This window comes from Lolium perenne, chromosome 6 (assembly GCF_019359855.2).
Source record: "Lolium perenne isolate Kyuss_39 chromosome 6, Kyuss_2.0, whole genome shotgun sequence".
Taxonomy (NCBI): Eukaryota; Viridiplantae; Streptophyta; class Magnoliopsida; order Poales; family Poaceae; genus Lolium; species Lolium perenne.
The window spans coordinates 240,673,575-240,697,311 of NC_067249.2; the positions used below are offsets into that span (position 1 = coordinate 240,673,575).

Consider the following 23,737-nt stretch of genomic DNA (forward strand, 5'->3'; position numbering starts at 1 on the left):
GGACCGGGGATGGCGTGGGCTCGCCGGATGGATGAAGGGCCAAATCCGGACGAAAACGAGAAACCGGGGACGCGACTGGGCCGAATTTCGCCGTCCGAATGGAAAAAACGTCGCTCGGGGACCTCGTCGGGGAGACGAGTGGAGATGCTCTAACTGCCTCTATGCAACATCCAGTGCCAGCGATCTGCTTGTTGGCTGCTGCTCTGTTCCTCGTATCCTTAAAAAAAAGGCAGTCCACCTACTGGGGTTTTTCGTCAATACAACACTTCATTCTATTACCACATCATTGCATCATACTATGCAAGCAAAATTACCACAAGGCTGATATCCGATCCTTAATGAACAATTGCCGCATCACAGTTCATGCGAAGTAGGCATGTGGCCTGTAAATAACCGTTTTATTCTAATACATGCAGTTCTCCTGCATGGTTCGAAAAAATAACCGTTTTATTTACTGTTGCTGAGAGCTACACGCCTACACCTCAAACTTAGTTAGCTACAATGCACAAGACACTTATGCAAATGCGGAAATTCCATAGTTGAGTACATGTCAATTAACAAATTTGGAAATCATAATCTCATAATTTATACGCATGTTCTATTCATGACTTGAGGGTACGTTACAGTATACCACATCTCCCACTTCCTCTTTACTAGTGTCTACCATGTCTTGTTCTCGCAGTCTTTGCATTCGAAGATTTGGCCGACAGCCTCGACAGGTGTATATTGCCCTCTGAATTGCACTCTCGGCTTCCTCCACAACCCGGCGACTGGCATGGAAACAGATAATTCCAACGTTCACATGCTCTACGGAACGCAGGTTCTCCAATCCAAAATCGAACCCTGGGGATATATCTTTGGTCCGTGAAACATGAAACGAAAGCTTAAGCCTTTTGAGATTTAGCAATGTCCTCGCTGGTCCAAATACCTTTCCCATAGCATTACTAGCAAAATGGAAGCCCGTTAGCTTCCTGAATCCATCAGCGCGGTTGCCAAACCTTGAATTATGTTCTGGAGCATGTTTCGATGTCAGCGAGAGAACCAGAAGATTCTGCAACTGCCCGAGCATGTCAATTATCTCCTGTGACAGCTTGTGGACCTCTACGGACAAAAACGAGAGGTTCTCGAGCGAGAAAATCCATCGCGGCAATGCAACCAATGCGTTGTGACTTATCTCTAGCTTTTGAAGGCTTGGAGGGGCAAGTCCAGCATCCAGCCTGTACAAGAAACGCAGGGAGCAGCAAGTTAAAATGGATAGAGTTTGTATCCTTCCCTCCGCTAGCAGCCGCACTAGAGCTTCAAGCACGGAATCTCCGTAACTGTAATCCCATGACCATATGGCAATCCTAAGAAGAATCAACTTGGTTAGACTGCGTAGCTCTTCCAGCAACTCTGTCTTACTCACATTCATGTCTCCTATCTCTTCCAAATCTTCCAATTTTCCAATCCCATCTGGTATCTTTGTTCGGCTGTTCACATAGAGACGCTTCAATTGTCTTGCCAGTAAAACACTTGCAGGTAACTCTGTCACACTAGTCGCCCTCAAATCCAGCGTCTGCAAAAATAATAGATTCCCGATTTCTTTTGGGATCTCGGCGATCCATTTACTCCCTAATACGAGACATTTCAGAAAATACAAATCGCCAATACCCATGAGATCCTTATTCTGCAAGAAGTCATCAAACCCCCCAAGATCCAAGACGCGTAACTCCTGAAACCTCGAGAGGGGAGTTTCATACATATAACTAGCAGCGTCACCAGAGGCCAAAAGTGACCTCACGTGGGAATGGTAGGCTTGTGGCAGTGATTGTTGTGAATTTCTTCTTTTCTGGATTGACAGCCCGCTAACTGTTTCTGGAAATGGTCTGTCGTTGTTGTCATCTAATATGGCAGCAAATCTGTTCTCAGCTGACAATGAGACGATCATGTCATGCACCATGTTGTACGCACGGCAAGATAGAGCTTTACCGGCCGCATCAACCTCTACCGGTTCAATCAGATATCTGTTTATCAGCTCATTCAGGTAGCTCTCCCCTACTTTCTTGGGAGCTATTCCTGGAGTTTCTAGGATGAAACCTTCAGCTAGCCACATCCATACCAGGTTCTCTCCACTAATTACGTAACCCTTCCGCAACATGCTTAAATACAGCAAGCAAGGTTTTAGACAGGGAGGAAGCTCCTTATATGCGGCATCTAATATCCCTTTGGTATCATATGGGCCGTGCACTGCATGACAATCCATCACTGTCCATGGCTTCTTTGCAAACAAACTAGCTTTAGCGATGATGGCTGATGGTATTCCACCACATGCTTCAATGCATTTTCCACATATTTCTGCCAGTTCAGGAGAAATTTTGTCTTGTGAATGAAATAATCTATTGTGCAGCAATGTTGTTGATCCAGTCTCTGAAAGAGGTGATAGCTGGTAAACATCACCAACATATTCATCAACTTCAACTTTTCGTCTTGTCGTTAGAACTGCACTGGTGTGGCTATTCTGGACAAAGGCATGCATTATAATATCCCACGAACTGGAAGCCCATATGTTGTCAAATACGATGAAGTACCTATCAATACATCCATGCAAAAAAGTTATATATGACTAAAAAAAATAAGCTCGAAACAATAAAGGTACGCACTTGCACTCTAAAAAAAGAAAAAGAGACGCACTTGCAAACACAACCATAGATAATACGGAGTAATATCTATTTTCGTGTAGAAAAGCATAATAGTAACCTCAGCTTCCACTACTAGGCAAACAACTATAGACCCGGGGTTACCGCCGGCACGCCAAAATGTTGGTACGCTGGTGATATTTACAGTCGGTGTACAATTTATTTGGTGCACCTACGATAGCAAGATACTGCCAGCGTACCCAAAAATTAGAACCCCACATGTAACTGTCACACATGTTGCAGGGGTGGCTGAAAATATCGAGTCACATGTCGCTGGTGTAGGGTATGCCGGCGGTATTGCCCGTGAACCCCTCGTTATCCTAATTCTCCTTCTAATACGTACACACATACAGATCTAAATCAAATGTCAGAAAAAACCCACACGTGACCTGCACCACGCACTCGATGCCCCACTCGGCCCCACACCACCGCGCTCGCGCCCACCACACACACCACACGACACCACACTTTCCCACAAACCATAGATAGCGCCGCCGCCTCCCTCCACTCTCTAGCCGCTGCCCTCCGCTCTCTAGCCGGGAGCCTATCTCCAGCAGAAGCGATGGGCCTCCGTGCCCCAACCCTGCCTCGCAACAACCAAGCCCGGTGCCACCAACACCACCTCCTGCCCCGTTGTCACCGGCGCCAACGTGGAGAAGGTGCCTGGCCTCAACACCCTTAGGGTCTCCCTCTCCCGCATCGACCCCTCGCAGCCTCAACCCGCCGCCCACCAACCCGTCACCGAGCTCGTCTTCGTGCTCTACACAGAGCTCGACGTCGGCTTCATCACCACCGCCAACAAGCTCCAAAGGCCACGTCTTCGCCTCCCCGCGCGGCCTCGTGCAGTTGCATAAGAAATCAGTGCCGACAAGCCCACCGTCGTCATTTGGGTGTCGACAAGCCTGCATGATCCGAATTTTTATTTATTTTTATTACAGGGTGACATTTGCAAATTTACATGTCAGTTCTAACTTTGCTTTTTACTGTTCTCTTTACATAAAGTTAATGCTATCATCTCGTGAGGAGGGCGGGGATGCACGCATGTGCAGTCTGCCGTATGGTCAACCAATTTTTTATTTTTAAAATAGTGTGTACCAAACGTACCAAATATTTACGCCAGCGGTATCCACCTATCGCCGGCATGTTACCACCAGCGTACCTATGTGCGTCGGCAGTACCCTATTTTGGTACGCTGGTGGTAGGCCCTTCCCTAATAGTGTTCTGTTTTCTTATAATTACGCCTAGATGCACTTTTTCTTTCATTCCCGCCAAGATAGTGAAAGAAGAAATCTGAGATTAGAATAACTACTGGCTGCGGCAGAATTTCTCTACATTCCTTGCCTACAGAAGAAGGCCTCCCTTTTCACAGCCAACCCAGTTGAACACATGTGAATGTATGCCGTGTGCCGTGTGTGCATGCAAAATACATTTAGATTTGTTACTATTTACGATTGCATCATTTTTGTATATTTATGTGCCTATTTATTTTTAATCAGATCTTTTACTAGCATACTAGGTATAAGTTATGACCGCTGTAAAAAAAATTACTAGGTAGTAGTTCTTGCCATGAATTGATTGATATGACAAAAAAAGATATTATACAATGGGCTAGTGTTGTCTTTAATAATTAATTTTTACACGTTCCATAAATTATGGCATTATTACATAACCCTGAATAGATGACAGCTAGTGCAGTGGAGCAAATCAATACTCTTAACCAGGTGAAAGCAACAAACTTTCATGGGTCTGTATCAGAGCCACCTTGGTTTGCTTAGTTTTTGTCATCACAGCTAGATTGTCTCTTTTCTCCTATATCAATGAAAGGCAAAGCTTTTGCCTCGTTTCAAAAAAAAAAGATTGTCTCGTTGTTGAACTTATATGGGCCTGAGGCCGTGTTTTTACCGTAAGCTGGTTTCCCTCGCAGATGGACCGACCTTGCCCTTCTCCCGCCTCTGTGGCCGTGGACCGACCTTGCACTCCTCCATTTACGTCGATGCTGCGACCATTTCTTAGCACTGTTTGAAGATGATTTCAATACCTTCGCCGCCATCTTGGATGATTTTGGAGAGACCACGGGATTGGTTACTAATGCGCACAAAAGCATTGCGGCGCCCATAAGATGCTCCAACTTGAACCTTGAGGTCATTATGCAAAGTCTCCCGGTCCAACGCTTTTCCTTCCCCATCAAATATTTGGGGCTCCCGCTCTCAACTAGATGTCTCAAGATCGTTGATGGGAAACCTCTTGTGGATAAGGTCGCCGGAAAGTTTGTGCCTTCCTCTCAAAGTTTGTGCCATGACATGAGAAGCACATTGCAACCGCCGGGAGAGATACCCTTATTAGATCGATTATCACCATATAAGCTATTTATCATATCGCACCACTTGTGATTCTGCCCAGTATCATACACTCCATCAATAAAATGGAGAGAACGTTCTTTTGGGTCAGGGCGATAAGGTTTCCGGGGACAATGCAATGTCAATTGGCAAGTGGGGTTGTAGACCAAAGGAGTACGTAGGATTGGGGATTCTTCATATTAGAAAACTCGCTAGAGCTCTATGGTTAAGGTGGCCATGGCTTCTATGGAAGGACCCGGACAAAGCTTGGATTGGCAACGATCACCCGTACAACAAGGAGGACATGAATTTCTTCTGTGCGGCCACAACCATCACCATTGGTGATGGGCGCATCGCCAACTTTTAGCATGCACCTTGGTTGGGCGGCATCAAGCCTAAAGATATTGCCCCTTCGATCTTTGCCATTTCAACCCAGAATTTTTTTTACGGTCAACAAGGGTCTTACCAATGATTTTTGGTTTGCCAAAATGAACACTTATAACGGCATGTCCTTGCAACGCATCACTGAGTTTCTTGATCTTTGGACATGGGTTAGTGAGGTCAACCTTGCGGAGGGCGCCGTGGATGATATCGTTTGGAAATTCACAACTTCGGGAGAGTACACGGCGACATCGGCGTACAAGGCACAATTTGAAGGGCATGACACGCTAGTATATGCCGGAGGTGGTTTGGAAGAATTGGGCTCCCCCAAAATATACTCTAGCATTCTCTTCTTGAAGTGTCGATACACGGTGCGGGTGTGGAATATGATTATCACTTGGCTAGGGCTTACCTCGATGGACACATCTTCATGGTTAAATTATGTTTCGGTAAAAGAATGGTGGAAGTCGGTTATCTACACTAATGACATTAGAAGGAAGTCGTTGGCATCCCTCATTATGCTCACCTCATGCGAAATATGGAACGAAAGGAATGCTAGAGTTTTTGCAACACTTCAACCATGCCTAGGTTGGTTATGGCAAAGATCAAACGGGAGCAAAGCATTTGGGATCACTCATGCCGTGAGAGTAGGCTTTTATCTTTGAGTATCGTTTTCAGATCTTGCTAGAAAGTTTGCTCTCTTATAGTGTGTTGTTGTAAAAGTCTTTCTTAATTTATGAGATGAAGCAAAGATTTCGCCTCCATTTCAAAAAAAAAACAAAGGTTCTATTTTCTCTTAACTTTAAAATGCTAGATTCTTAATGCCGCAAACCACTTTAAAATTTATTTGTGGTCAAAGCTTTTCAGGGTTCTCTGAACTCCAGTATTCCAACTGTTATGAAGTGATCTTATTTCTGTGTCATTTACTAATTTGAACACAATGTAGATTTCTAAATTATGCTATTTGTAGCGTAGTGATGATGTTACCGAGGAGTGTGGATGACAGGATGGGCAGAATTTCAGGTGCCATGGAAAAGTAGGGATTAATTATGTGACGATATGTAGTAAATTTGTGACTAATTAAAATTTCCGAAATTATAACCAATCTGAGTCGGCGTCGTCATGTGACATGATGAAATAAATATATCCGAGTAAGACTGATGATATCATGTATTGAAGAGGCGGAGACAGTAGGAAGGAAGTAAAAAAATAAATACGAACAACAATAGCAGTGATTAAAGAAAAAGTGAGTTGGTGTTTTCAAAAATCTCGCATTAAATATTGTTCAACAAATTAAATGTAATCTAGCATTCTTTTCACATGGGTATTATTTTACTAAACATAACAATTTTGAGTGTCATGGAAATTTACCTTTATTAACATAATTCGCTCAAATTTAAAGAATTTTGATTAATTACATTTTTAATTGGTTTCATAGATCTCGAAATTGGTGGTGCAACGGGATAATATAATAATATTTATGAGAGATCATGCTATAAACTAGTAAAAGAATGAAATATTGAATCTATTTGGTGCTTTTATCAAAAGGATTTGGCACATTTCGGTTGGCATTGGGACTAGGAGTAAGTCCATTCAAACCTTATCGCCGATATGGATAGCTGAGAGGAGGGACGAATCCGTGTGATGTGGATGGTCGTTTGAATGTAAAATAGGGATGGTGGTTTGATCCTACATGATTGAGTCTAAAAAAAGTTTACGACTGTATATCAAATTCACACAAAATTGAGCCATAGAAATCCCATCAATAAGAATTTTGGCAGCGCAGTCCAAAGGGAATCCATAGGGAAAATTCCTATGTATTAGAAACTACAAAACTCATGTGAAATTCCTACAATCAAAAACTGGCCTTAGAGGTGTCATAGTAACTACCTGCCACAAACTAAAGAGATTTCAAATATTTCTCACCCATGTGATATTTAACCCCACATGATGTTTGAAGGAGCTATATAAACCTATATATGGGTGAGAATTCCGTTTTTCATGTATATGTCACATGATAGCTTTATTTTATTATCAATCTAGATATGATGCCCTCGCATTTGCGATGGCCACATTGCTAGTTCTATATGTAATATGAGACGTTTTGGCAAACTATCTGGAACGAGGGAGTAGTAATTGTCTTGTGTTGAAATTAACTGTACCTCTTATCCGTGAGGGCTTCCCTTATCAGGCCGATGGTCTCCTCTACATCGCTCGATCCACAGTTGGGACGGTCTTGTTGGCTTACCTGGCGGAGTATACTGCTCAACGTACTTTGGATGTCATCAGCCTCAGTAGCTAAGGCCGTAACCCAAGCTGTACACTCGAATCGCGGCTGAAGCACTCTGTACACCTGCTTCGCAAGTGTTGTCTTGCCCACACCTGCAGGCCCGACAATAGTGGTTACCTTGAGTTGCCCCTCCTCCTCCGCCAAGATCTTGTTGACTAGCTCGGCAACTGGCATGTTAAGGCCGACTAGCTGGTTGGCCTCATGGTCATCTTTATCAACTTCGTCCTCAATAACCTCACCATCTACTGGCACATAGTCGGCATTGACGAGGATCGAGGGATCATCGATCGTGTCAGTGTCAAATTGCATATCCCGCCGCGCTTGCAAATCGTTGATCCGGCGCTGGAAGCTTCTCATGTCGGTTGCCAATTCACGGCGAAACCGTGCAGTCGCCTTCTTGAGTTTGATCTTGGAGATGCATCCGAGATGAGAAGCCGGAGCCCTCAAATGAAGAGCAAACTTGTGGGCAGCGTGATCCATGTCGCAGGTCAGGTCCATGGCATCACTCGCCCAAAGCTTGATGGTCGCGTCGAGTTGCCCCATCGGCATCTCCACCACCTTGCGGAGGTGAGCGTGGATGCTCCTCAGCTCTATCCCGATAGACTCCAGATCTCTCTTCGCTTCCTGGCCCAGCTTGTACTCCTCCTTGAGCAGCTCATCCAAGAGGCCTCCCATAGAGGGAGAGGGATCCATCTAAAATCCGATGGATCCCGTTAGGCTATATGGCCGTCCAAGGTTCACCAGTTACTGTGGGAACTACGAACTGTATTATTGTTCTGCAGCCTCGCTGATTGTTTCTGTAGTACTATATGGGTCAACCGGCTAGCTAGGCAATCACGACATAAACAGTATATGCTTCTGCAGCTAATTTCCAGTTTATAAACGAAAGAGACAAAAACAGCTAATTTCCAGTTGGCAAAGGAGACTAGCCAGTAATAAAAAAAAATTGAATGCTTGCCTAGTATTTCGAAATGGAACCGACATGAAGAATCTTGACGCAATGCTCAGAACGGCCTTCTGCTGGACAGCTAGCCAACAAGCCAGCAAGATATATTAATTTACAGTACCACTAGTCCACTACTAAGGGTACGTTTGGATTCAGCCCCAGCACGCCCTTCCAAATATTTGGCAGCCAAAATTTTGGTGAACGATTCTGCCGCCATCAGTACGCCCAGGAATTGGCGTGAAAATATACTGGGAGCACAGACTGGTTTAGGCTTACCAAATATTTGGAGCCAAACCAAATAGGAATAGATGGTTGTGGGCGTGCCATTATTTTGGTAAGGCGGACCCTGGCGTGAAACCAAACGCACCCTAAGTGCCCTTGTCCTTTCAGGAGTATAATATGGGTCACTACTTTGAACAGGAAATCCAATTGAACAAGCCAAGGAGCCAGCCAGATATGAATCACTAATTAATACTGCACGGTTCTCAAAAAAATATTAATACTGTACATCAACTTTCACACGAAAATTCAAGGCCTAGCTAGCTATTCAAATCATATCCCGAGCTCATTGCATCATTGTCTTATTACAGTTTTTTAGGCTGGTTCGACTAGTCACAATGGGAAGTATCATACACTAGTATCATGCACATGATACTACTAGTTTATAATACTAGCCCCATAATGCATAGTATCATAAGATAGTATCATAGTATCATCATATTTAATGTTTGTAGAATCTCAATGAAAATGTGTGTACATGATGTGTTTGGCATTAAGTTTTCTAGTTTTACGTGCTATGATACGGTATCATATTACTCAAAGATAAAAGCCTACTCTCGACGTCCCCTCCTCACGGGCATGCCATGTTGGCAAAAATCTGATGTGGCACACCAATTAATGAGGTGAGAGATGAGACCCTTAGGTCCTTAGTTGTGCTCAGTTTTCCCCAGCTCGTTAGTTTTTCCTCAGTTTTCCCCTCCCTCTAGTTTGAAACCCCTCGCAGACGCTCGGACGGGAGGGTTGCCGTCAGGTCAGAGGCCTTACCGTTACCGTTAATCTGACGGGTGGGGCTGCACAGAGGGCAGTTCCTCTCTGACCCGTCTCGTGCTGATAAATGGGGCCGCTCTATTGGGCTGCCGCAGCCAATGACCAGTGAGGTCATCTATTTTTCAGGAAAAGTCATATATTGCCGCTCTGAGGGGCTGCCGCAGCCAATGACCAGTGGGGTCGTCTATTTTTCAGGAAAATACATACATTTGCCGCTCTGTGGGGCTGCCGCGGATAATGACCAGTGGGGTCGTCTATTTATTTATAGAAAATCATATATTGCCGCTCTGTGGGGCCTCCGCAGCCAATGACCGCTGGGGTTGTCTATTTATTTAGAGAATATAATATAGAGCCGCTCTGTGGGGCCGCCTCAGCCCATGGCAGGTGACTATTTTCGTAGCTTAATTTAAAGTGACTCTTATGCTTGTGCATAATATATAGAAAATAGCTAGATCTCTAAATATATAGAAAATAGCTAGATCTCTAAAGGGGATGGATGCATGGCTTCACGTCGTCGTCACTTTCATCGTCAGTATCTTCGTCGTCTGAGTAGTAGTACTTCCTGCACATTGTTCCGTCGAACACCTTCACTGTGAGCACATCATCGCCTTCATATTTGAAGTGTACGTAGCAGCCGAAATCCACACCGTGCGCGATGGCGAAATTCTCCCAGCCCTTGTCGAGATACATCCGGCCTTGTCCGTCAAATAGGACCTCCACGGTCCAGAGACGAGGACCGCATCGGCTGCTCATGAGATACACCTTAGCTGGCTCCTGGCCGTCAAGATAGTCCGCAAACTTTTTTGGGAGTGCCTGCAAAGAGATCGAGCGCCGATCGTTTGAAATTAAAGGTTTTTTAGAACATGCCCATAATTAATCACATGCATCATATATGTGGGAACGCATACGTACCTTCTTGACCAAAGGGTCTTCATAGATGACGATGAAGAACTCCTCTATGATCAATGGCAGTGTTGACGACGGTGGTGGTGGCAATGATGATGATCCACCACCCCGGCCGCCCCTTCCCCTTCCCCTTCCCCTTCCCCTTCCGTTCCGCGTCCGAGACGTGGAAGCCATGGCAATGGATGATCAAGTGTATGTGAACGAAGAAGAGAGAGGCAGAACCTATTGACACAAGGGATGGCCGTTGTGGGTGTTTATAAGGGAGAGATGACCGTTGTAGGGGTTTACACAATAAATTAAGGAGGAGGTGACCGTTGTGGGGGTTTACACAATAATTTAAGGAGGAAATGACCGTTGTGGGGGTATATATCTCAACAAAATTGGTGATAGTTTATCGTTTTTTGCGTGAAAAGTAATGGCTACAAGAAATGGGTGATGGTGTATCATTTTTTGCGTGAAAAGTAATGGCTACAACAAAATCGGTGATGGTTTATCGTTTTTTGCGTGAAAAGTAATGGGTACACGAAATGGGTGATGGTGTATCATTTTTTTTGCGTGAAAAGTAATGGCTACAAGAAATGGGTGATGGTGTATCATTTTTTGCGTGAAAAGTAATGGCTACAACAAAATCGGTGATGGTTTATCGTTTTTTGCGTGAAAAGTAATGGCTACAAGAAATGGATGATGGTGTATCATTTTTTGCGTGAAAAGTAATGGCTACAACAAAATCGGTGATGGTTTATCGTTTTTTGCGTGAAAAGTAATGGGTACACGAAATGGGTGATGGTGTATCATTTTTTTTGCGTGAAAAGTAATGGCTACAACAAAATCGGTGATGGTTTATCGTTTTTTGCGTGAAAAGTAATGGCTACAAGAAATGGGTGATGGTGTATCATTTTTTGCGTGAAAAGTAATGGCTACAACAAAATCGGTGATGGTTTATCATTTTTTGCGTGAAAAGTAATGGCTACAAGAAATGGGTGATGGTGTATCATTTTTTGCGTGAAAAGTAATGGCTACAACAAAATCGGTGATGGTTTATCGTTTTTTTGCGTGAAAAGTAATGGCTACAAGAAATGGGTGATGGTGTATCATTTTTTGCGTGAAAAGTAATGGCTACAACAAATCGGTGATGGTTTATCATTTTTTGCGTGAAACGTAATGCCTAAAGAGAGTTTATAATTTAGCTCGTGAAAAATAATGCAGAAAACCAAACTTTGCGTGAAGCTAACCGACGACAGAGAGAGAGGGTGGTGGCCCCGACCAGAGAGAGATAGGGGTTATCCTGCCCGTTAGATCATACGATCAACGGTCGGTGGGCACGATCCGCGTGACATGGGCTAGACCAATCAGGGCAATGTTGGGCGTCTGTGAGAGTTTGTGAAGGGAGAGGGCAAAACTGAGTAGTATCAAGAAACCAAGGGCAAGTGAGTAGTAAAGAGACTAAGGGATTCAAATATGATATTTAAAAAATGGAAAATGCATGTTTTGTACAATGAAACCCATCTTGGCCTACCTCAAACTATTTGCAATACAAATATACATGAGTGTGAAAATTATGGCCTCATTCAGACAAAGTATGTTTTGGGAAAAGCTGTTTTGGGTAGGGCTTATTGTGAAAAACCATGCACCTTCATAGCTACTAGGTGATTTGAGAAGTGGCAATTTGTGGTAAAACTTGATTTATCTATGATTTATCTATGATTTGAGAAGTGGCAACTTGTGGTAAAGACTCCATGAGTAAGTGCCACTCTTTTTCGGAATTTTTTGCACATTAAATAACTCATTTAATTGGTTAATCCCATTTGTTGACTCTCTGTTGACCAGCCACTTGAGGGTAAAACTGAGTATATTGCACTAGCCAGTATTAGCACCCAAGGGGAAAACTGAGCACACAAAAAATGCTAGTATATGACTCGAGGGTATACCTGAGTATATCTAAATTTCCAGGGTTAGACCCGAGGACGCGTGTTGCGGTGCAGAAGTGGAAGACGTGCCATTGTTCACGCGTGTCGCGGTGCAGACGTGCAAATAGTGGACGCGTAGGACGCGGGTCGCATTTAGGACGCGTAAGCCCCTCCTTCCCTCCCTCTGCACACAGTCGTCTCATTCTCGCTCACGCACGAAACCACCCCTCTCACGTCCCATCAACTTCTCCAAATCGGAAAAACCCCAACCGCCCTACGCACGCTACCCTGCCGGCAATGGAGAAGAAGAATGCGCCGGCGGCCGTCGCCTCCGAGCCCGTCGCCTACGCGCCCATCGCCGCCGAGCCCGTCGCCGCCGAGCCCGTCGCCGTCGAGCGCGTCGCCGCCAAGGGCGGCGCATCCAAGCGCGGCGCCTCCGTGAACTGGGCCTCTCTCTCGGCTGATGGACCACTTCACAAGATCGGCGAATGCTTACTGGCGAACGAGGAGTACGCCGACACCTACTCTGCTATGAGGCAAGTTTGTAGAAATTGGCGCTCAGGTTTGCCTGAGCCCGACGTGCACCTGGACGAATGGATCATGCTAGACCACGCCCTTCCACGCATCGCTGAGTTCACCTTCCTCCAACTCGGCACATCACGCTCCGTCACCATAGATCTATCGGAAGTTCATACAAGGTTCAAATTCCTCCATATCTACCTTTTTAATTTCAATCTTAAACATCTAGTGCTGAATGTTATCTTCATCTATATATTTTAGATACTACTTCGTCGGCTTTTGCCGTGGAGTCATCGTGCTTGCCCAGAAGAAACCGCCGCACAAGATACGGCTTCTGAACCCACTCACAAAGGCATCGAACACTATGTTTGAGGCGCAGATGCCATCTGTTTTTCTGGATTCAGTTGCTGTAATCAAATCCCCGACTATGGTCTTTGTTGCCGCACAATTCCCGCCGGAAATTGGTTGGGTCGATGAGAGCACTCCAACTAAGGATATATATGAAGATTGGGGAGAAGAAAGATTTTCGATCGAGAACCATTGTCTGCGTTGCATTACCCCATTCAATGGTGAACTGTATGCAGTAGCTGCGGACAATTTTGAGATAGGAAGAATAGTGTGCACCAATGTACAGTTGCAGCAGCGCGCAAGCACTGTCAAGATGGAGACACTAATTTCATTTCCAGAACTTGGACGTCAGAAGTTCTACCTTGTGAAGTCGGATGGTGATCTGCTGCTTGTGTTGTTGGTCAACCGGGCTTTGGCGGGCAAACCAGTGGTGTACCGTGTGGACACTCAGAGCCGCTCTCTCCATCCGGTCAGTAACATTGGCAGTAATGCCTTCTTCGTGAATCATATCCGGTCTATCTCCGTCGACACTAGAGTGCACCCGACACTTCGACCTGGCTGCATCTACTACACGGATTTGGGTTATATCAGAGAGTACTCTCTGAAGGAGATATGCCCTAGAGGCAATAATAAAGTGGTTATTATTTATATCTTTATGTTTATGATAAATGTTTATATATCATGCTAGAATTGTATTAACCGAAACATTAGTACATGTGTGATATATAGACAAACAAGAAGTCCCTAGTATGCCTCTTAAACTAGCTTGTTGATTAATGGATGATTAGTTTCATAATCATGAACATTGGATGTTATTAATAACAAGGTTATGTCATTGTGTGAATGATGTAATGGACACACCCAATTAAGCGTAGCATAAGATCTCGTCATTAAGTTATTTGCTATTAGCTTTCGATACATAGTTACCTAGTCCTTATGACCATGAGATCATGTAAATCACTTGTACCGGAAAGATACTTTGATTACACCAAACACCACTGCGTAAATGGGTGGCTATAAAGGTGGGATTAAGTATCCGGAAAGTATGAGTTGAGGCATATGGATCAACAGTGGGATTTGTCCATCCCGATGACGGATAGATATACTCTGGGCCCTCTCGGTGGAATGTCGTCTAATGTCTTGCAAGCATATGAATGAGTTCATAAGAGACCACATACCACGGTACGAGTAAAGAGTACTTGTCAGGAGACGAGGTTGAACAAGGTATAGAGTGATACCGAAGATCAAACCTCGGACAAGTAAAATATCGCGAGACAAAGGGAATTGGTAATATATGTGTATGGTTCATTCGATCACTAAAGTCATCGTTGAATATGTGGGAGCCATTATGGATCTCCAGATCCCGCTATTGGTTATTGGTCGGAGTGAGTACTCAACCATGTCCGCATAGTTCTCGAACCGTAGGGTGACACACTTAAAGTTGGATGTTGAAATGGTAGCACTTGAATTATGGAATGGAGTTCGAATATTTGTTCGGAGTCCGGATGAGATCCCGGACATCACGAGGAGTTCCGGAATGGTCCGGAGAATAAGATTCATATATAGGATGTCATTTTATGTGAAATAAAATGTCGCGGAAGGTTCTATGGAAGGTTCTAGAAGGTTCTAGAAAAGTCCGGAAGAAACCACCAAGGAAGGTGGAGTCCACAAGGGACTCCACCTCCATGGCCGGCCAGCCCTAGTGGGGGGGGAGTCCCAAGTGGACTCCACCATAGGGGGCCGGCGACCCCATGGGAGGTGGAAATCCCACCTTTGGGTGGGAGTCCCTAGTTGGGCTAGGTTTCCCCTCCTATGGAAGGTTTTTGGTTCGGGTCTTATTCGAAGACTTGGACACCACCTCTTGGGGCTTCCACCTATATAATGAGGGACAAGGGGAGGGGGCCGGCCACCTCAAACACCACCAAGGTGGCCGCACCCCTATAGTGGCCGGCGCCCCCCTCTCCCCAAACCCTAGCCGCCCGCTCCTCCACATCCCGCATAGCTTAGCGAAGCTCCGCCGGACTTCTACACCGCCACCGACACCACGCCGTCGTGCTGTCGGATTCAAGAGGAGCTACTACTTCCGCTGCCCGCTGGAACGGGGAGGTGGACGTCGTCTTCATCAACAACCGAACGTGTGACCGAGTACGGAGGTGCTGCCCGTTCGTGGCGCCGGAACCGATCGTGATCAAGATCTTCTACGCGCTTTTGCAAGCGGCAAGTGATCGTCTACCGCAGCAACAAGAGCCTCCTCTTGTAGGCTTTGGAATCTCTTCAAGGGTGAGACTCGATACCCCCTCGTTGCTACCGTCTTCTAGATTGCATCTTGGCTTGGATTGCGTGTTCGCGGTAGGAAAATTTTTGTTTTCTATGCAACGTTATCCTACGGTGGTATCGAGCCGTGTCTATGCATAGATGGTTGCACGAGTAGAACACAATGGTTTGTGGGCGTTGATGCTCTTGTTATCTTTAGTTTGAGTACTTTGCATCTTTATGGCATAGTGGGATGAAGCGGCTCGGACTAACTTTACATGACCGCGTTCATGAGACTTGTTCCTCGTTCGACATGCAACTTGTATTGCATAAGAGGCTTTGCGGGTGTCTGTCTCTCCTACTATAGTAAAGATTCAATTTACTCTTCTATTGAAAACATTAGTATCAACGTTGTGGTTCATGTTCGTAGGTAGATTAGATCTCTCTCGAAAACCCTAAACCACGTAAAATATGCAAACCAAATTAGAGACGTCTAACTTGTTTTTGCAGGGTTTGGTGATGTGATATGGCCATAATGTGATGATGAATATGTATGAGATGATCATTATTGTATTGTGGCAACCGGCAGGAGCCTTATGGTTGTCTTTAAATTTCATGTTGAGTAGTATTTCAAAGTAGTTGTAATAGTTGCTACATGGAGGACAATCATGAAGACGGCGCCATTGACCTTGACGCTACGCCGACGATGATGGAGATCATGCCCGAAGATGATGGAGATCATATCCGTGCTTTGGAGATGAAGATCAAAGGCGCAAGAACAAAAGGGCCATATCATATCACATATGAAGCGCATGTGATGTTAATCCTTTTTATGCATCTTATTTTGCTTAGATCGCGACGGTAGCATTATAAGATGATCCCTCACTAAAATCTCAAGATAATAAAGTGTTCATCCTTAGTAGCACCGTTGCCAAGTCTTGTCGTTTGAAGCACCTCGTGATGATCGGGTGTGATAGATTCAATAAGTACATATGACGGGTGCAAGACAGTTTTGCACATGCGGATACTAAGGTGGCCTTGTGAGCCTAGCATGTACGGACATGGTCTCGGAACACGTGATACCGAAAGGTAGAGCATGAATCATATGGTTGATATGATGAACACTTTGAGTGTTCGCCATTGAAATCACACCTTTTCGTGATGATCGGGTTTAGGTGCGGTGGATTTGGTTCGTGTGATCACTAAGACAATGCGAGGGATATTGTTTTGAGTGGGAGTTCACTTAGGTTTTTAATTATGTTGAATTAAAATTTGAACTCAATTTGTCATAAACTTAGTCTAAACTATTGCAAATATATGTTGTAGAGATGGCGTCCCCAATCAATTTTAATCGGTTCCTAGAGAAAGAGAAACTTAAGAGCAACGGTAGCAACTTCACCCGGTTCCGTCATGTGAGGATCTTCCTCTCTGGCGGAAATCTGCAATTGTGCTTGATGCACCGCTAGGTGACCCTCCTGCAGAAGATGAATCCGATGAAGTAAAAGCTGTTTACGCGACTCGGAAAACTCGGTACTCTCAAGTTCGGTGTGCCATCCTGTGCGATCTGGAATCCGATCTTCAAAAACGTTTTGAGCACCATGATCCTCATGAGTTGATGAATGAGCTGAAAGCTATATTCGAGACTCATGCGGCGATGGAATGCTATGAAGCATCGAAACATTTCTTTGGTGTATGATGGAAGAAGGCAGCTCCGTTAGTGAGCACATGCTCGCCATGACCGGGCATGCGAAGAAACTCGGTGACTTGGGAATAGTAATTCCTAACGGTAGGGATTAATCGTGTCCTTCAATCAACTTGCCACCAAGTTACAAGAACTTTGTGATGAACTACAATATGCGAGAACATGAACAAGGAGTTACTGAACTCTTTGGCATGCTAAAAGCTGCTGAGATTGAGATCAAGAAAGAGCACCAAGTGTTGATGGTCAACAAGACCACCGGTTTCAAGAAAGCGGGGGCAAGTCTAAGGGAAAATTCAAGAAGGGTGGCAAGAAAGCTGCCACGCCTCCTATGAAACCTAAGAACGGCCCTAAGCACGATCTTTGAGTGCTATTCTTGCAAGGAGAAGGGACAACTGGAAGCGTAATTGCTCCAAGTATCTGGCTGATCTGAAGAAGCGGCCTTGTCAAGAAGAAGAAAGAAGGTATATTTGATATACATGTTATAGATGTCCATTTCACTGGTTCTCGTTCTAGTACACAGGTATTTGATCTTGGTTCGGTTGCTCATATTTGTAACTCGAAACAGGAACTAAAGAATAAACGACAAGCTGCTGAAAGATGAAGTGACGATGCGCGTTGGAAACGGATCCAAGGTCAATGTGATCGCAGTCGGCACACTTCCTCTACATCTACCTTCGGGATTAGTTTTAAGCCTAAATAATTGTTATTATGTACTGCGTTGAGCATGAACATTATATCTGGATCTTGTTTAATGCAAGACGGTTATTCATTCAAGTCTGAGAATAATGGTTGTTCTATTTTTATGAATAATATCTTTTATGGTCGAGCACCACAAAAGAATGGCTTATTTCTATTAGATCTCGATAGTAGTGATACGCATATACATAACATTGATGCTAAGCGAATTAAACTTAATGATAATTCTACTTATATGTGGCACTTTGTCGTCTTGGTCATATTGGAGTGAAACGCATGAAGAAACTCCATCTTGATGGATTACTTGAATCACTTGACTTTGAGTCACTTGATAGATGCGAAGCATGTCTAATGGGTAAAATGACAAAGACTCCATTTTACGGTATGATGGAGCGAGCTACTGACTTATTGGAAATCATACATACGAGATGTATGTGGACCAATGAGCGTAGCATCGCGCGGTGGTTATCGTTATGTTCTAACCTTCACGAGATGATCTGAGTAGATATGGGTATATCTATTTCATGAAACATAAATCCGAAACTTTCGAGAAGTTTAAGGAATTTCAAAGTGAAGTAGAAAATCAACGTAACAAGAAGATCAAATTTCTACGATCTGATCGTGGAGGTGAATATCTGAGTTATGAGTTTGGCATGCATTTAAAGAAATGCGGAATACTTTCACAATTGACACCGCCGGGAACACCACAACGAAGCGGTGTGTCGAACGTCGTAATCGAACTCTCTTAGATATGGTTCGTAGTATGATGTCTCTTACTGATTTGCCGTTATCATTTTGGAGTTATGCATTAGAGACAGCCGCATTCACTTTAAATAGAGCACCATCAAAATCCGTAGAAACGACACCGTATGAATTATGGTTTAATAAGAAACCTAAGCTGTCGTTCTGAAAGTTTGGGGTTGCGAAGCCTATGTAAAGAAGTTACAACCGGACAAGCTAGAACCCAAAGCGGAGAAATGCGTCTTCATAGGATACCCTAAGGAAACTATAGGGTACACTTTCTATCACAGATCCGAAGGCAAAATCTTTGTTGCTAAGAACGGAACCTTTCTTGAGAAAGAATTTCTCACTAAAGGAGTATTTGGAAGAAAAGTAGAACTTCGATGAGATTGATGAATCTATACTCGTTGATCGGAAGTAGCGCGATGCGGAAGTTGTACACTGTACCACCTACACCGGCAACGAGAGGAAGCTAATGATAATGATCATGAAACTTGAACGAGGAAACTGCGAACCTCGCGGATCGACAAGGGAACGTGCCACTCTGATTGGTATGATCCTTGTCTAAATGTCATGATTGTGGATAACAATGATGAGGACCACTGCGACGTATGAAGAAGCGATGATGAGCCCGATTCCAACAAATGGCAAGAAGCCATGAAATCCGAAATGGGATCCATGTATGATAACAAAGTATGGACTTTGGTAGACTTACGATAGCCGAAAGGCTGTCGAGAATAAATGGATCTTCAAGAGAAAAAGCAGATGCGATGGTAATATTCTTGTCTATAAAGCTCGACTTGTCGCAAGGGTTTCCGACAAATTCAAGGAGTTGACTACGATGAGACTTTCTCACTGTAGCGAAGCTAAAATCTGTGAGGATTTTGTTAGCAATAGCTGCATTTTTCGATTATGAGATTTGGCGAGATGGATGTCAAAACGGCGTTCCTTAATGGAGACATTGAGGAAGAGTTGTATATGGTACAACCCAAAGGTTTTGTCGATCCTAAAAATCTTGACAAAGTATGCAAACTTCAGCGTTCAATCTATGGACTGAAGCAAGCATCAAGAAGTTGGAACCGACGCTTTGATAAGGTGATCAAAGACTTCGGGTTTATACGATGTCATGGAGAGGCCTGTATTTACAAGAAAGTGAGTGGGAGCTACGTAGCATTTCGATATTATATGTAGATGACATATTATTGATCGGGAATGATATAGAACTATTAAACGATGTTAAGGGTTATTTGAATAATAGTTTTTCAATGAAAGACCTTGGTGAAGCATCGTATATATTAGGCATCAAGATTTATAGAGATAGATCAAGACGCCTAATAGGGCTATCACGAGTACATATCTGGACAAGATTCTAAAGAAGTTTAGAATGGACGAAAGTAAGAAAGGGTTCTTACCTATGTTACCGAGGCAAGGTATTGAGTAAAACTCAAGGACCGGCTACGGCGAAGAAAGAGAAAGGATGTGTAACATCCCCTATGCCTCGGCGATAGGATCTATCATGTATGCCATGCTATGTACTAGACCGGATATAGCACATCTTTGTTAGTTTGACTAGCAGATATCAAAGTGATCCAGGAATGGAACAACGGACAGCGGTCAAGAATATCCTGAAGTACTTGAAAAGAACTAAGGATATGTTTCTTTGTTATGGAGGTGACCAAGAGCTCGTTGTAAACGGTTACACCGATGCAAGTTGGAACAACTGATCCTGATGACTCTAAGTCACAATGCAGGTACGTGTTTATATTGAATGGTCTTTGCGATGGTGGGCTAGCTCGAAGCGGTGCACGGTGGCGAAGTCTTCAACGAGAATCGAGTACATAAGCGGCCAGGCTTCATCGAAGCGGTATGGATGAAGAGGTTCATTGTAGAGCTCGGTGTGGTTCCTAGTGCATTGGACCCATTAATCATTTCTTGTGATAACATGGGTGCCATCGCCAATGCACAAGAGCCAAGGTCACACAAGAGGCTGAAGCATATCAAGCTGCGTTACCACTCGATTAGCGAGTACATCGAAGATGGAGAAGTAAAGATTTGCAAAGTACACACTGATCTGAATGTAGCAGATCCGTTGACTAAAGCTCTCCCTAGGGCAAAGCATGACCAACACCAGAATGCCATGGGTGTTAGGTATATTACAATGTAATCTAGATTATTGACTCTAGTGCAAGTGGGAGACTGAAGGAGATATGCCCTAGAGGCAATAATAAAGTGGTTATTATTTATATCTTTATGTTTATGATAAATGTTTATATATCATGCTAGAATTGTATTAACCGAAACATTAGTACATGTGTGATATATAGACAAACAAGAAGTCCCTAGTATGCCTCTTAAACTAGCTTGTTGATTAATGGATGATTAGTTTCATAATCATGAACATTGGATGTTATTAATAACAAGGTTATGTCATTGTGTGAATGATGTAATGGACACACCCAATTAAGCGTAGCATAAGATCTCGTCATTAAGTTATTTGCTATTAGCTTTCGATACATAGTTACCTAGTCCTTATGACCATGAGATCATGTAAATCACTTATACGGAAAGATACTTTGATTACACCAAACACCACTGCGTAAATGGGTGGCTATAAAGGTGGGATTAAGTATCGGAAAGTATGAGTTGAGGCATATGGATCAACGGTGGGATTTGTCCATCCCGATGACGGATAGATATACTCTGGCCCTCTCGGTGGAATGTCGTCTAATGTCTTGCAAGCATATGAATGAGTTCATAAGAGACCACATACCACGGTGCGAGTAAAGAGTACTTGTCGGAGACGAGGTTGAACAAGGTATAGAGTGATACCGAAGATCAAACCTCGGACAAGTAAAATATCGCGAGACAAAGGGAATTGGTAATATATGTGTATGGTTCATTCGATCACTAAAGTCATCGTTGAATATGTGGGAGCCATTATGGATCTCCAGATCCCGCTATTGGTTATTGGTCGGAGTGAGTACTCAACCATGTCCGCATAGTTCTCGAACCGTAGGGTGACACACTTAAAGTTGGATGTTGAAATGGTAGCACTTGAATTATGGAATGGAGTTCGAATATTTGTTCGGAGTCCCGGATGAGATCCCGGACATCACGAGGAGTTCCGGAATGGTCCTGGAGAATAAGATTCATATATAGGATGTCATTTTATGTGAAATAAAATGTCGCGGAAGGTTCTATGGAAGGTTCTAGAAGGTTCTAGAAAAGTCCGGAAGAAACCACCAAGGAAGGTGGAGTCCACAAGGGACTCCACCTCCATGGCCGGCCAGCCCTAGTGGGGGTGGAGTCCCAAGTGGACTCCACCATAGGGGGCCGGCCACCCCCCACATGGGAGGTGGAAATCCCACCTTTGGGTGGGAGTCCTAGTTGGGCTAGGTTTCCCCCTCCTATGGAAGGTTTTTGGTTCGGGTCTTATTCGAAGACTTGGACACCACCTCTTGGGGTTCCACCTATATAATGAGGGCCAAGGGGGAGGGGGCCGGCCACCTCAAACACCACCAAGGTGGCCGCACCCCTATAGTGGCCGGCGCCCCCCTCTCCCCAAACCCTAGCCGCCCGCTCCTCCACATCCCGCATAGCTTAGCGAAGCTCCGCCGGACTTCTACACCGCCACCGACACCACGCCGTCGTGCTGTCGGATTCAAGAGGAGCTACTACTTCCGCTGCCCGCTGGAACGGGGAGGTGGACGTCGTCTTCATCAACAACCGAACGTGTGACCGAGTACGGAGGTGCTGCCCGTTCGTGGCGCCGGAACCGATCGTGATCAAGATCTTCTACGCGCTTTTGCAAGCGGCAAGTGATCGTCTACCGCAGCAACAAGAGCCTCCTCTTGTAGGCTTTGGAATCTCTTCAAGGGTGAGACTCGATACCCCCTCGTTGCTACCGTCTTCTAGATTGCATCTTGGCTTGGATTGCGTGTTCGCGGTAGGAAAATTTTTGTTTTCTATGCAACGTTATCCTACACTCTCATGATACAAAGGCATGGGATGAGTGGCCACTACGTGTGGATAGAATAGGAAACTACGGTATGAAAAATGAACACAGGCCATACCGTCTAGAGGATGTATTGGCCGCACACTACAGACGGAACGAGTTCAACCAATATTTCCTTGGGGTAATGCAGGAATGGAGCGACGAAGAAATATATGAGGAGGAATGAAGAACAAATTCATTCATCCTGGGGTATCCTAATCTTCTTGTTGTCCATACATTGCGTGCGTCTTGTATATTTTTCAGCTTAGTTTGTCATGAACATTAACAACGTTATTGGCTGCTTTTGGCTGCTGTATGCAGTTTATGTATTATACTTAGTTTTCTGATTATGCTGTTGTGAATTTATCATATACTAGCTTCTAGATTTGCTGCCATATTGGGCAAAAAACGAGGGCCAAAAGGCATAAATAACCCCAGAGATTTGCTACTAGATTTGCTGCCATATTGAAGAAAGACAGAAATAGAAGCTTCTCTAGATTTGATACTAATTTGGTGAAAAAGACAGAGAGAGAAACAGGGGAAAAGGTGCTCTTAAAAATGCCAATTTGGGCCGAGAGAGACAAAACCCAGCTCCTGCTCACGTGCAACCAAACGCTTCTCGTCCTGTCCCACGCGGTCCCTTTCTACCAACCCCACGCGATGCGGCCCCACGCGGCCCCACAGACGATGCGGCGCAACACGTCAGCACAGAACGTCCAAATAGACGGATTCCTTCCGTCTGAGCTCCTTCTGCGGGTTTCAGACATAGGCTTGGGGAAAACTGAGGAAAAACTAAGGGGCTGGGAAAAACTGAGTACAACTAACGAAGCGGGGGCACGGAAATAGAAATCCCATAATATGGGTCACTACTTTGAACAGGAAATCCAATTGAACAAGCCAAGGAGCCAGCCAGATGTGAATCACTAATTAATACTGCACGGTTCTCAAAAAAATATTAATACTGTACATCAACTTTCACACGAAAATTCAAGGCCT

The 23,737-nt window shown here is 44.4% G+C and overlaps 1 protein-coding gene across 1 annotated transcript; it reads right to left on the reverse strand.

Annotated features, from left to right (window-relative positions):
• Positions 1–475: 475 nt before the first annotated feature.
• Positions 476–8,357, reverse strand: LOC127309242 (disease resistance protein RGA5). Its single transcript, XM_071822480.1, has 3 exons — positions 7,555–8,357; positions 929–2,567; positions 476–496 (listed from the first exon to the last, which is right to left on the reverse strand). The coding sequence occupies exons 1-3, from the start codon at positions 8,355–8,357 to the stop codon at positions 476–478; spliced, it is 2,463 nt and encodes an 820-aa protein (XP_071678581.1).
• Positions 8,358–23,737: the final 15,380 nt, after the last annotated feature.